General features: G+C 41.6%; 1 protein-coding gene across 2 annotated transcripts in view; it reads right to left on the bottom strand.

Annotated features, from left to right (window-relative positions):
• Nucleotides 1-9018: 9018 nt before the first annotated feature.
• Nucleotides 9019-15573, bottom strand: part of LOC141153517 (tetraspanin-5) — a 215835-nt gene continuing 209280 nt past the window's right edge. For both annotated transcript variants that reach the window (XM_073638404.1, XM_073638397.1), the window contains exon 8: nt 9019-15192. In XM_073638404.1, the coding sequence (XP_073494505.1) occupies nt 15127-15192 (66 nt within the window). In that variant the 3' untranslated portion in view covers nt 9019-15126. The remainder of the gene's footprint in view (nt 15193-15573) is intronic.

The following is a 15573-nucleotide window of genomic DNA, read 5'->3' on the forward strand; positions in this document are numbered from 1 at the left end:
TGAATAACCTTGTAAGCCCTCAGAATCCTCCTGGATGGAGAAAGAAGAATGTTGTGAAGAAAAAACGGAGAGTGGTGGTCATGGGGGATTCCCTGTTAAGAGGAACAGAGGCCGCTATCTGCAGACCAGACATAACCTCAAGAGAAATGTGCTGTCTTCCAGGAGCAAAAATTAAAGATGTGTCTGACAGGATATCAAGACTCTTCAGACCTACAGATCACTACCCATTCCTGATAATACATGTGGGGACAAATGACACCGCAGGAAAGGACCTGGAAACCATCTGCAGTGACTTTGAAGACTTAGGCAAGAAAGTGAAAGAATTGGGAGCACAGGTGGTCTTCTCATCCATCCTCCCAGTGGATGGCCATGGAACAATGAGGTGGAATAAGATTCTACAGGTGAACAACTGGCTACGTCGATGGTGCTGTCAACAAGGATTTGGATTTCTGGATCACGGAATGAATTACCTATACGATGGACTACTTGCTAGAGATGGGGTGCACCTTACGAAGACTGGAAAACATGTATTTGGAAGTCGCCTTGCTACACTCATCAGAAGAGCTTTAAACTAGAACAATGTGGGAAGGGAAGCAAAAGGCCAGAAAAAGCCATACAGCTGACAAATACTATTGAGATCTCTGCTACTGGAAGTGGAAAAGAAGAACAAAGACAAAAAAATCTAAATAATAAAAATATGGGAGGAAGAGAAACCAATCACAAACTAAAATGTTTTTATACAAATGCACAAAGCATGGGCAACAAACAAGGAGAATTGGAACTACTAATGCAGGAAAAGGAATATGATATCATTGGAATCACTGAAACTTGGTGGGACGATACACATGATTGGAATAAAAGGCTAAAAGGATACAACTTATTTGTAAGAAACAGACTTGATAAACGAGGAGGAGGTGTTGCATTGTATGTTAGAAAAGCATATATCTGCACAGAGATTGAAGCTTCAGAGACTGGGAGTTCTGTGGAAACTGTTTGGGTAAGAATACAAGGAGAGAACAACGGAAAGGACACCATTGTAGGCATTCACTACAGGCCACCTGGGCAAGCTGAAGATATGGATGAACTCTTTATGTATCAAATGACCAAGTTCTCCAAAAAATATGACGTAGTGGTCATGGGAGATTTCAACTATCCAGACATTTGTTGGGAATCTCTCTCAAGTAAAACTAACAGGTCAAGCAAATTCTTATCCTCTCTTGCTGACAACTTTATCTTCCAAAAGGTAGGGGAGAAAACAAGGGGATCTGCTACTTTGGATCTAATCCTTATAAACAGGGAGGAAATGGTTGAGGAGGTAAAGGTGACTGGGACCCTAGGAGGCAGCGATCATGCTATTATAGAATTTTGGATAACTAGAGGAGAAAGACATGTGAAGACTCAAACTTCAAGGTTAGATTTTAGAAAGGCAGATTTTAAGAGACTCAGAAAGAGAATAGGAGGGATCCAATGGCTGGATGTCCTTAAGGACAAAAATGTCCAGGAAGGATGGGAAATTTTTAAAAATGAGATTCTCAAAGCACAATCGTTAACAATCCCGAAAAGTAGGAAGAATGGGAAGCATTTAAGGAAACCAGGATGGATGAACACAGAACTTAAACACATGCTAAAAAGAAAGAAAGAAATGTTTATTAAATGGAAAGAGGGAGGCATATCTAAAGAAGATTATAATGCAGTCTGCAGATCCTGCAGGGCACATATCAGGTTAGCTAAAGCTGACAATGAATTAAGGCTTGCAAGAGATGTCAAAAGCAATAAAAAAGGATTTTGGGGGTATGTCAAAAGTAAAAGAAAAGTCAAAGATGCTATAGGATTTTTACAGGATGAAAATGGAGAAATGGTAAGAGAGGATGTTGAGAAGGCCGAACTTTTTAATTCCTATTTTGCATCTGTTTTCTTTCAGAAAGAAAATGTAACATCAACTGATCTTCACTGTCCTTTTAAAGGAATAGAGGAATCCAAGTTATCTGTAAACAGAAAGATTGTGAGGGAATATTTAGCTAACATAAATGAGTTCAAGTCTCCAGGTCCAGATGAATTACACCCCAGAGTACTGAAGGAGATCGTAGAAGAAATTTTAGAACCACTCTCCATAATCTTTGAAAATTCTTGGAGAACAGGAGAAGTCCCAGAAGACTGGAGAAGAGCAAATGTTGTTCCTATCTTCAAAAAGGGGAAGAAGGTGGACCCAGGGAACTATAGGCCGGTGAGTCTGACTTCTATACCAGGAAAGATCTTTGAACAAATTATTAAACAACATGTATGTAAGTACATGGATAAGAATGAAGTGATTAACCAGAGTCAGCATGGGTTTGTAACTAACAAGTCATGTCAGACTAACTTAATTTCCTTCTATGACAGAATCACTGACTGGGTGGATCAGGGAAATGCTGTAGATATAGTATATCTTGACTTCAGCAAAGCATTTGACAAAGTATCTCACACCATCCTTATTGAAAAAATGACCAAGTATGCAATGGACCAGGCAACTGTTAGGTGGATTCATAACTGGCTTAGTGATCGGACTCAAAGGGTGGTTGTAAATGGCTTCACATCCAGCTGGATGAATGTCTCAAGTGGGGTACCACAGGGCTCCGTCCTGGGACCTGTATTGTTCAACATCTTTATCAATGATTTAGATGAAGGAATTGAGGGTAAACTGATTAAATTTGCTGATGACACAAAGCTAGGAGGGATAGCTAATACTAGAGAAGAGAGAGAGAGGATTCAAAAAGACCTAAATAAACTGGAGCAGTGGGCAGCAACCAACAGAATGGTTTTTAACAGGGAAAAATGCAAAGTACTACATCTGGGCAATAAAAATGAAAAAAGCATATACAGAATGGGAGGAATAGAGCTAAGCAACAGTACATGTGAAAAAGACTTAGGTATACTAATAGATCATAGACTGAACATGAGTCAACAGTGTGATGCAGCAGCAAAAAAGGCAAATACAATTCTGGGATGTATTAACAGAAGCATACAGTCTAGATCACGTGAAGTCATTATCGGTCTTTACTCCTCTTTGGTCAGACCTCATCTGGAATACTGTGTACAGTTTTGGGCACCACATTTTAAAAAAGACATAGACAAACTGGAGCAAGTTCAGAGAAGAGCGACCAGAATGGTGACTGGTCTGCAAACCATGTCCTATGAGGAACGGTTGCAGGATTTGGGAATGTTTAGCTTGCAAAAAAGAAGACTGAGAGGAGACTTAATAGCTGTCTACAAATATGTCAAGGGCTGTCACATTGTAGAAGGATCATCTTTATTCTCATTTGCACAAGGAAAGACTAGAAGCAATGGGATGAAACTAAATGCGAGGAGACACAGATTAGATATTAGAAAAAACTTTTTGACAGTTAGGGTGATTAATGAGTGGAACAGGCTGCCACGAGAGGTGGTGAGTTCCCCTTCAATGGACGTCTTCAAACAGAGGCTGGACAGACATCTGTCTGAGATGATCTAGTGAATCCTGCTTTGAGCAGGGGGTTGGACCAGATGACCCAGGAGGTCCCTTCCAACTCTACCATTCTATGATTCTATGATTCTATGATTCCTGGAATCTTGCGCACACTCTCGCTACAACTGTGGTAAGACGACTCACTCAGCTGCTTCCAGAAGTAGACACAGGAACGTTTTCATCTGCAGGCTTATTTACAACAGCATAAAGCACTGCAGGTTCGACAAAATAAACACAGCCTTGTTGGCATAGCAATAAAACAAAAGATAAACAATAGCACAGTCCATATGCATGTGGGATTTGCAGCACAATTCAGCTCCTCCTTAGCTGAAGTTCCACTCAGTCTGGAGACTTCCTTCTCCAAACTCACTTCCCCAGCCACACCCTTGAGGTGGAGATATGGTGATTGACCTCTCTCCCGCTCTACAGTCATTCACAAAGAGCTAGACCCAAGATGGCTGATTAACCTCTTCAGCACCTAACATGCTGAAGAAACTTCTAGGTTCAGTTCACTGAGGCTAGTAGCCGCAGACACCAAAATAACACCATACCCACGGTGAGGCATGTTGGAGGCAGCAATATGGTTTGGGGGCTGCTTTTCGCGAGCTGGAACTGGAGATTTAGTTAAGGAGGATGGAATTATGAATACTTCCAAATATCATTCAATTTTCAATCAAAACCTTCAGGCCTCTCTTAAAAAACTGAAGATGAAGAGGAACTTCACCGTTCAGTACAACAACAGCCCTAAGAATACCTCTAATTCAACAAAAGAATGGCTTAGACAGAAAAAGATCAAAGTTTTAGAATGGCCCAGCCAGAGCCCAGACCTGAAGCCAATTGAAAATCTGTGGGTTGACGATGAAGAGAGCTGGAGATGTACTGGAGATGTCCTAACAATCTGACATGTGGAGCGCTACTGCAACACAAGAATTGCCAATTCTAGATGTGCCATGCAGATAGACTCCTTCCCCAAAACACTGAATGCTGTCATAAATTCAAAGGGTACATGAGCAAAGTATTAGTTTAAGGGTGTGTATATTTATGCAACCACATTATTTTAGTTCTTTGTTCTTCTTTTTCCACCAGAAAAGATTTCAGTTTGTTTCTCAATGGATCTGTACAGATTATGGGCGACATTAAAGTTGGAAAAAGTTCTGAAATTATTTTCTTGATATTTTTTTTACAAGACGATGATGTCTGTAAAGCACTGTACTATATAAGTGAGTAAAATAAATAAATTACAAAAAAACTAGCATTTTAGCAGAGGTGTGTAGACTTTTTATATCCACTAATTGTATATGTATATACATTTGCAGTGGCTTGTGAAAGTAGTTACCCCACACCACCCTCACAACTTGGAATTTCATAGTTTTTTTGAGGGTTAGCATCAGTTCATGTAAAGAACATGCCTACAACTGTGAACATTTGGTTTTCTTTTTTTTTGTGAAGCAAACATCAAATAGGACAAAATTCCTGAAAACTTCAGTGTGCGTAACTATTTACCCCCCTAAAGTCAGTACTTTTTGAAGCTTCCGTTTGCAGCAATTACAGCTGCAAGTCGCTTTGGATAAGTCTCTATGCGCTTTCCACATCTTGCCACTGGGATTTTTGCCCATTCCTCAAGGAAAAACTGCTTCAGCTCCTTCAGGTTAGATGGTTTCCTCTGGTGAACAACAATCTTCAAATCTGACCACAGATTCTCAATTGGACTAAGGTCTGGGCTTTGACTAGGCCACTCCAAAACATTTACACGTTTCCCCTTAAGCCACTCGAGTGTTTCTTTAGCAGTATGCTTTGGGTCATTGTCTTCTTGGAAGGTGAACTTCCGTCCCAGTCTCAAATCACCGACAGAATGAATCAGGTTTTGCTCAAGAATATCCCTGTATTTCGCACCATCCATCTTCCCCTTGACTTGGACCATTTTCCCTGTCCCTGCTGCCGAAAAGCATTCCCACAGCATGATGCTGCCACCACGTTTCACTGTGGGGATGGTGTTCTTGGGGTGATGAGCTGTGTTGGTTTGGCGCCAGACACAAGGTTTACCTTGGTGGCAAAAAGTTCAATTTTGGTCTCATTTGATCACAGCACCTTCCTCCATACATTTGAGGAGTCTCCCACATGTCCTTTGGCAAACTCAAAATCAGCCTTACAGTTTTTGTAACTAAAGGCTTTTTTTCTGCCCATTTTTCCGTAAAGGCCACCTTTATGGAGTGTATGGCTTATTGTGGTCATATGGAAATATACCCCAGTCTCTGCTTGGGAACTCTGTAGCTCCTTCAGGGTTACCTTCGGTCTCTGTGCTGCCTCTCTGATTAATGCCCTCCTTGCCCGGGCTGAGAGTTTTGGTGGGTGTCCCTCTCTTGTCAGGTTTGTTGTGGTACCATGTTCTTTCCATTTGAGGATAATGGATTTGATGGTGCTCCAGGGGATCATCAGAGCTTGGGATTTTTGTTTTTAACCCAACCCAACCCTGACTTGTACTTCTCAACAACTTTGTCCTGACTTGTTGGGAGATCTCCTTGGTCTTCATGGTGTTGTTTGGTTAGTGGTGCCTCTTGCTGAATGGTATTGCAGCCTCTGTGGCCTTTCAGAAAAGGTGTGAATATACTGACAGACCATGTGACACTTAGATTGCAAATAGGTGGACTTTCTTTCACTAAGAATGTGACTTATGAAGATAATTGCTTGCGCCAGAAATTTTAGGGGCTTCATTGCAAGACGGGTGACTACTACATATACACATGTCAATTTTTAGTTATCTGATCCCATATATTTTTCTCACTTCACTTCACCAATTTAGACTATTTAGTGCTGATGCATCACACGCAAATCAGATTACAAAAATATTTAACAAAGGTTGTAATGTAACAAAATACATAAAAATCCAAGGGGGTGAATACTTTTGCAAGCCACTGTGTGTGTGTGTGTATATATATATATATATATATATATATATATATATATATATATATATACATATACAGTACAGACCAAACGTTTGGACACACCTTCTCATTTAAAGATTTTTCTGTATTTTCATGACTTTGAAAATTGTACATTCACACTGAAGGCATCAAAACTATGAATTAACACATGTGGAATTATATACTTAACAAAAAAGTGTGAAACAACTGAAAATATGTCTTATATTCTAGGTTCTTCAAAGTAGCCACATTTGATGACTGCTTTGCATACTCTTGGCATTCTCTTGATGAGCTTCAAGAGGTAGTCACCGGAAATGGTTTTCACTTCACAGGTGTGCCCTGTCAGGTTTAATAAGTGGGATTTCTTGCCTTATAAACGGGGTTGGGACCATCAGTTGTGTTGTGCAGAAGTCTGGTAGATACACAGCTGATAGTCCTACTGAATAGACTGTTAGCTGCTTTTTTCTTGCCATAATACAAATTCTAAGTAAAGAAAAATGAGTGGCCATCATTACTTTAAGAAATGAAGGTCAGTCAGTGCAAAAAATTGGGAAAAATTTGAAAGTGTCCCCAAGTGCAGTTGCAAAAACCATCAAGCGCTACAAAGAAACTGGTTCACATGAGGACCGCCCCAGGAAAGGAAGACCAAGAGTCACCTCTGCTTCTGAGGATAAGTTTATCCGAGTCACCAGCCTCAGAAATCGCAGGTTAACAGCAGCTCAGATTAGAGACCAGGTCAATGCCACACAGAGTTCTAGCAGCAGACACATCTCTACAACAACTGTTAAGAGGAGACTTTGTGCAGCAGGCCTTCATGGTAAAATAGGTGCTAGGAAACCACTGCTAAGGACAGGCAACAAGCAGAAGAGACTTGTTTGGGCTAAAGAACACAAGGAATGGATATTAGACCAGTGGAAATCTGTGTTTTGGTCTGAGGAGTCCAAATTTTAGATCTTTGGTTCCAACCACCATGTTTTTGTGCGACGCAGAAAAGGTGAACTGATGGACTCTACATGCCTGGTTCCCACCGTGAAGCATGGAGGAGGAGGTGTAATGGTGTGGGGGTGCTTTGCTGGTGACACTGTTGGGGATTTATTCAAAATTGAAGGCATACTGAACCAGCATGGCTAACACAGCATCTTGCAGCGGCATGCTATTCCATCCGGTTTGCGTTTAGTTGGACCATCATTTATTTTTCAACAGGATAATGACCCCAAACACACCTCCAGGCTGTGTAAGGGCTATCTGACCAAGAACGAGAGTGATGGGGTGCCACGCCAGATGACCTGGCCTCCACAGTCACCAGACCTGAACCCAATTGAGATGGTTTGGGGTGAGCTGGACCGCAGAGTGAAGGCAAAAGGGCCAACAAGTGCTAAGCATCTCTGGGAACTCCTTCAAGATTGTTGGAAGACTATTTCCGGTGACTACCTCTTGAAGCTCATCAAGAGAATGCCAAGAGTGTGCAAAGCAGTCATCAAAGCAAAAGGTGGCTACTTTGAAGAACCTAGAATATAAGACATATTTTCAGTTGTTTCACACTTTTTTGTTAAGTATATAATTCCACATGTGTTAATTCATAGTTTTGATGCCTTCAGTGTGAATGTACAATTTTCATAGTCATGAAAATACAGAAAAATCTTTAAATGAGAGGGTGTGTCCAAACTTTTGGTCTGTACTGTATATAAATAATTAATTATACACTGTAGCATATACTAGCACTACTACAATATGTCTTGCCACATAAAACTAATGATATATTCTCATTTGCATTGACGACTATTTTGCAAAATCTGTCAGATTTAACAAGAAGAATAGTGAAGCATGCAGCTTCTTCCCATGAAAACGATAGAAACAAAAAGATCTGATTACAAAGAAATGGGTTGTCCAACACTGAAATATTTTTTTTGTACGCATGGATTGTTTTAAAACAATAAATGGAGGCATATTGACTTTCCTTTGCTATTTATGCTGCTGTAGCGGTCAGGTGATTGGAAGAACATGCCCCCGATGTTTCTCTGATGGCAAACACTTCTGGTCAACTAACCGCTGCAGCCAATCACAGGTTACACCAGGACTTCTGAACTGAACATACATCACTTCCAGAACTGGCGCAGACCTCCGGAGGGGTCTGTGTTGGATCCACAGGGCTGCTGGTAGATGAGTATGCCTCCATGGTTTAAAATCATCCGTGCTTTGTTAAAAAATTATTTCTAAGTCCGGCAACCCCTTTAAATAGAGTGCTTCAGCTGGCTATGGTATCTGCCACTCTGTTGTTGTCCTAAAACCTCTATCTTCTGTGGAATACAGCACAGGAAATGATTCAGAGGTCTGATTATTCAGATCATGGATTAATATGGATATAAAACATGACTGATCCTAACCTAAACCAGAACATGGCAACTCAGAAAGTGAAAGGATATGCATTAAAGTGTGTGTCCATATTACAAATCTGCTTTTCTGTCTTCAGGACACGAAATACAGCACCTGTCATCAGCAGTGGAGCAGCTGCTGTGAAGTTAATGGTCCTGCAAGAAAAACACATGGAAGAACTAAGACATTTATCTACACTGTAATGAAGCTTGCAACATGCGAACAAATAATACAACTCAGTACACACTACATCTTGTCTTTATTGTATATTTAATTACAACTATTAACAATCCCAGGCTGCACTGATTGCCTGGTCCTTTAAAAACTGTACAATTGTACTTTCATTGTGTCAAAGTGGTAGAAAACATCCATCGCCCTCAAAGAAGTGAGAACATTCAGAATGACTCACAATAGGATCAAGAAGTGATAAATAACTGTACAGGTTAGATAACTGTATAAAACAGAGAAAAAACACTGGTAGACCTGAAACCGAGCACATCTTTCACTTAGAACTAGGTCAATGGTTCTTGAGTAGCCATCATTTATTCAAGGGTATCCTTCGCTTCTCGTTTTATGTGTCCTGTTCATGCACCTTAGTCAAGGGCACTCCCATTATATTGTAGGATTTTGACACCAAGGCCAGAGAAGGTGGACCTTATATTTAATTGCCCATGTATCGACTTTGCCACTTACAATACAGTTCCCCTAGGACCTCCTAACAGCAGAGAAAGAACCAACAAGGGCTGAGCCCCTCTTTCCAAGGGCCCCATAGCAGCTGCACACCCTTCTTCTATGCCCTCGGTATCAAATATTAAATATTCTATGCCAAATCTGCTCAGCTGTGGGTACAGAAAATGTTCATAAGCATAAGAGACACTTTTCCCCCATTTCCTTCCACTGCCATTAAGCTTTAAGACAATCTGTCACCCCAAATTTACACTTCAAACTAAGCACCTAGCCTCGTAGCAGATGGAGCAATAATAAAAAAAATTATTTTTGTTTATACACCTGTTCCTCCATTGCGCCCAAAAACTACTTTATTGTGATATTTAAATGAAGATGCTTCATGCACCCTTGGCATGGCTAAATGCCCCAATGCACCATCCCACCCAACTATTTAGATTACTGCCACTCCTATGTTAATTGACAGCTGTCTGAAGATGAATTTCCATTATGTGATATCAGTCCCTGTACACGAGAAAACACAGAAATCACTCTCTCATTGCTTCTGACATTGCTTTTCTTCTCTGCTATCACTTTAGAGCAGGAGCGAGCACAGGAATCACCTTCTCCTCGCAGCTGACATTGCTTTTCTTCTCTACTATCACTTTAGAGCAGGAGCAAGCACAGAAATCACCTTCTCCTCGCAGCTGACTACTTTTCTCCTCTACTATCACTTTAGAGCAGGAGCGAGCACAGGAATCACTCTCTCCTCGCAGCTGACATTGCTTTTCTTCTCTACTATCCCTTCAGAGCACGAGCAAGCACAGAAATCACCTTTTCCTCGCAGCTGACATTGCTTTTCTTCTCTACTATCACTTTAGAGCAGGAGCAAGCACAGAAATCACTCTCTCCTGCTAGCTGACATTGCTTTTTTCCTCTATCACTTCAGTGCAGGAGCGAGCACAGAAATCACTCTCTCCTCGCAGCTGACATTGCTTCGTAAGCTATACCTGAGCGATGTCATCAACGAGGAGAGAGAGATTTGTAATATAAATGATCACATAACAGAGGTTTATCTTTAGACAGCACTGGCTCTGGACATCCCAGCACTGCCAATCAACATAGAAGGAGTGACCATAGAATAAACAAGTGGGTAGAGCAGTGCCATTGAGAATTTTTCGCCATGCCAATGGTGCAATGAGCACCTTCATTTGCATATTACAATAAAGTTGTTTTTTGGCAGCAACGAAGGAACAGATTTAAAAACAAAAGGAACGTTTTTTTATAGTTGCTCCATTTCTTACAAGGCTATGTGGTTCGTTTGAAGTGTAAATTTGAGGCGACAGATTCCCTTTAATGGTTAGAGAGTATTTATATGATTTCCTAAATGTACAGAACATAAATTGCGAAATGTTCTTCCTGTAATTGGTATTCACATTGATTTTCATTACGATGCACTTTAAATAAAGCAGTGTTATTTTTTCACATGAAAGTCATTGTAGGCATCTCATTTCTCTACTATAATCTTGGAAAATATAAAAAAAAGATTGAGTGACAAAATAAACAGTCTTCCTCTTGGTTTTTAGTCAGGCATAGAACTTGTATGACTTGTGTCAGCCCCAAATTAAGAATTATTTATGAAACTCTCTAAAAGAGAATATAGCAACCAATCACAGCACATCTTTCATTTCATACTCTGCTCTTAAAAATGAATGCTGTGCTGTGATTGGCTCCTATTGGCCATAAAGATATTTTTTATTTTAGAAAGTTTCATAACTTTACACCAATGTGTGATTATTTTAGGTCAGAATAGAACATCCTCTCTTTGGGTCGAGCTTCTTGTAAAAAATCAGGGAAATTAAATGGCTTGGCTATGATTGGAAAAACATGGCCGCTTTCTTCCAAAAATAGTGCCACGCTGTGTAACACCACATGGACAAGAGTTTTTGAAAGAAAATAGAAACCACGTTTTTCTAAACTTGTACAACATCTATAAATATTTTAGGACTGTGCTAATAGGTCACTTTAATTTATTCAGCCCATGAGGAAACATATCGACAAAATGTTTTTCCCACTGAAACAGGAATACGAAAGAATGATGATTAATAAGTTATAATTATGTAAACTAAAATATGTTTTATGCAGGTTCAAGTTTAAAGGGTTATTCCCATTTCAGCCTTTCATGGGCGGAGACGGGAATAACTTCTTCAAGGTCCTTGCGACAAGAGGTGGGGTCAAGAAAACAGCGGAACGCACTGTTTGTGTAACTCCCATAGAAAAGAATGGGGGTTTGGGAGTAGCATAGAAAAACGAGCTGCACTGTTGGTGTAACTGTGGCACCCCAGGGGTCTGGTTTTCCACAGTAATGTAATGTTATGTCTGAGAGCAGGTGGGAGGTCCTTTGGTCAGGGATCCTGTGCATGCCACACCTCCTGCCCAGTCTTGGGAGGGGAAGAATTTCCCCTGTATAAACCCGGGGCTGAGGCAGGGTGAGTCAGACAAGGAGAGTGGAGACAAGAAGCAGCATAGGAAACAGCAGGCTTACAAGGAGTCAGGGGCTGGCAGCTGCAGAGCTTGCCCTGACTAAGAAGATTCTTTACCGGACCCGGAGTCCGAGGCTGTGGGGACTAACTCCTACCCAGCAGCAGAATCCGTCAGGCAGGGGATTTCAGGTCCCCTGGCCGAGAAGCCCGAAGGCACGGTCACACGCGTGGGACCAGCACCGCCATCGTGGAGCGGAAGCCATTAGAAGGCCCCGAGTCACCGGCCATACGGGTGAGCACCACACGGTACACTCAGGGACGTGGGTTACTTACATCAGCTTCTAGCAAGGTAGCCAGAAGAGTACAGTCAGTTTGGGAGGCCTACAACTACGCCTGGCCAGGGGAGATCCCATCTGCTCAAAGACTGACCAGGCCCCGTTTGCTAGCAAGTACTCCGGGAGGGTCTGTCGTTGTTACCAGTAAAGACCCTGAACTACACCGTACCGTCTCTGAGTGGTTCCTGCTACCCCCATCATCCACGTCGGCTGCCCTGAGGCCATACCCCTCCCGTTGGGGGTTATACTATCACGCTGCACAATCCTACCACCGGCCTCAGCGGTCTGCCCTGCAGCAGCAGCTCCCTGGCTGCTCTCAACGGGTGGCGTAGTCATCAACTATTTACTACTAATAGACTGCCGTCTAGTTTGACTCCCTGGGCACGGACCGGGTCACCGCCACGAGACTACAACCCTCCACTGATCCGGCTCCGGGTAGGCTCCCGCGTGCGCAGCGCTGCGCGACACAGGCCCAGGGGCGCGTCATAACCCTTATAGATTCCTATGGGAATTACACAAACAGCATAGCACAGGGCAATTGTTTCTGTCTCCTGGATGAAAGGCACAGATGAGAATAACCCTTTATCGTGGTGCAATCTGCAGCTTTTCTATTCAAAATCTGCCATAGACTGGATTTATGGACTTAAAAATCTTCCACGTGCCTAATCATTGCCACATCATGTGAACAAGTATTTTGATCCTATTCACATGCATGCGCTATATTGAGTATAAATTTATTTGTAGCGTATAAAATCAATCTTCTGTTTTGAACACATTGGACCCGGACATCTTAGGTCTCAAGTCACTTTTCTTTTTTGTCTTGTGGCAAATGTTGCCGTTTTAAGCGCCAAATTCTTTAAAACACACCCACACTCGTGAACAGAAAAATAATAAAAAGGCAAACCAGTCTTCACACATTCCCTTTAAATCACGATGGGTAAAACTGAAAAGGTTTGCCGAGTATCCACTACATTTTAATGAGTAAATCTAGAGGTTACCTAGTTAGGATGAGCAATGTAATTCACGCTGTCCTGATCCTGCATCCATTGATCTTTACTTCTGTGCCCGGCAGCTTTGATGCCTCTGGTGCTTCTTAAAGACTAAGCCTTGTGCGATGTTATGACATTGTGGGGCCTACTAAGTAGCCAGAGGTTCCCAGGATGCTGAGCAAAAGGTGCCAATGTGAAAACTTTCCGCCATAGGGAAAAGGACTGGACGTCACACCAGGGCAGCACAAATCGAATTGATCATCTCTGTTGTCTGGCAATAATTAGACATCCAGTTTTCGTGATATCTGCTGCTTTGCTGTGGACGCTGTGAATACTAGACCGGTCCCAGAAAGCCCTCGACTGCTATAATTGCATCACAAGTAGATGTTTTGTGACATTATTATCTATGGAATTTGAGTAGTGAAAGTGAACTTGTCCAGAAACGCTATTTACCTGCAGATATAGTGTTAAATCCTACTACAGCGACTACAAGAAGAAAATGAAGCTGCTCATTTCTAATTATGGTGGCAGTACAGGGAGCTGTTAGAGTCACCACTAGCTACACAGTGAGTGCGGCTGTAAGCACATTGATTGACAGCCTGCTCCGCACACATACTGAAGAGCAGGCTGTCAATCACAGCACTATGGAGCGATTACCATGTGCTCACAGCATAGCGAGCGGTGACTGTAACCGCTCCCTGCATCACCCCGATGACTGGAAATGAGCTACTGCAGAGAGAATATAAATTCATTTTCTCCTTGTAATCGCTGTTCCAGTAAGTCAGCTGCACAGGGTTTAAATTCAGATTTACACTATACCAGCAGAACAGCAGTAGTCACTGAAACGGGAGGTTTCACTGTTGCTAAGCAACCGAAAGTTAAAAAGTCTTTTTTAAGTTTCCTATAAAAATGTAGTTGATCTTTTCTGCTTTCGCAGTAGGATACTGATTCACGGGGCAATACATTTGATATGTCAGATATTAGCATCAAAGGTCTTTGGAGACTGCAGATTATCGCTGAGATAATGAGTTCAATGGTTTCCGTTTTATTTTCTGTCAAACATTACACCACCGACCTCAAGTGAGTCCAATACCCCCAACATGAATAACTTATCAACCAGTGATGTGTGTTTTGCCAAATATTTCTTTCATCCTGACGACTACACTTCCAATTTAGTGCTTTGTGTGGGTGTGAGTGAAAGTCGTAGGACCGGCACAATGATCACAGAAGCACATCGCCGCGTCTTACCAATGGTGAATTGTTACACTGCATAAAACACCATCAAAAGCACAAACAAGTGGTGTGAGAGGACCCTCTGACCTAATGGGGTGTATATTAGCCGCCATCCGTGATATCATGAAACTGTATTCTCACTCAGCGAGACTGGGGCCGTAGACTGGAATATGAGAAATAACATATCGTTGGCTGACATCTGATGTACTGTAGTATATACAAGACCGTGTTATCATGTGAAACATACCAGGCCAATCACACGTCTGACTGTTGTGCTATCAATAAAGAAATTATATAATCTGCCAATAGTGTGCGTTCATTGTGTGCTGCACGATGGTGAGATAATGTTCTTTTCACAAGTATTCTGTAGACCTTATCACATGCAATCAAAAAACACAATAAAAGCTCCAGGATTGTCTGTGTCCACAATCACTTCTCTGTAAAAGATCTAATGCTTTGTTGCATGGAAAAGATCCGAGCGATTAGCTTGTGCCATTAGTTATGAAGAAAGCCGCCGAGGAACCCTCCTACACCGCTCAAAAATGGGATGTGAAGATTCTTGGCCCTGAACAGCAGTATCGAGCTGCCAGGCTGAGTATCTGCTTCCAGTGTCTTCTACGCAGCTTGGTCTCTAGAGGAATAGCTTTACCAACTGGCTCTGACAGCTTCAATGTCGCTTACCAAATTCTGAGCAAGACATATGCCAAATATCTAAGGGGGGAAACAGAAATACTTGTATTAAATGAACAAGTGACATATAGTTATTTTATGATATTTATTCATTGTTATGTATGTAGCACCATCAGGAACGTAACTATAATAGATGCAGGGGTTGCAGTCGCACACGGACCCTGGTGCCTATAAGTTCCCTCTAGCCAATACAAGAAGACCAATACTACAGGTGCATCTCACTAAATTAGAATATCATCAAAAAGTTTATTTATTTCAGTTCTTCAATACGAAAAGTGAAACTCATATATTATATAGAGTCATTACAAACAGAGTGATCTATTTCAAGTGTTTAATTCTGTTAATGTTGATGATTATGGCTTACAGCCAACGAAAACATAAAAGTCATTATCTCAGTAAGTT

The sequence above is a fragment of the Phyllobates terribilis genome, unplaced genomic scaffold (genome assembly GCF_046119375.1).
Source record: "Phyllobates terribilis strain yellow unplaced genomic scaffold, ASM4611937v1 Scaffold_1__5_contigs__length_1240528914, whole genome shotgun sequence".
NCBI lineage: Eukaryota > Metazoa > Chordata > Amphibia > Anura > Dendrobatidae > Phyllobates > Phyllobates terribilis.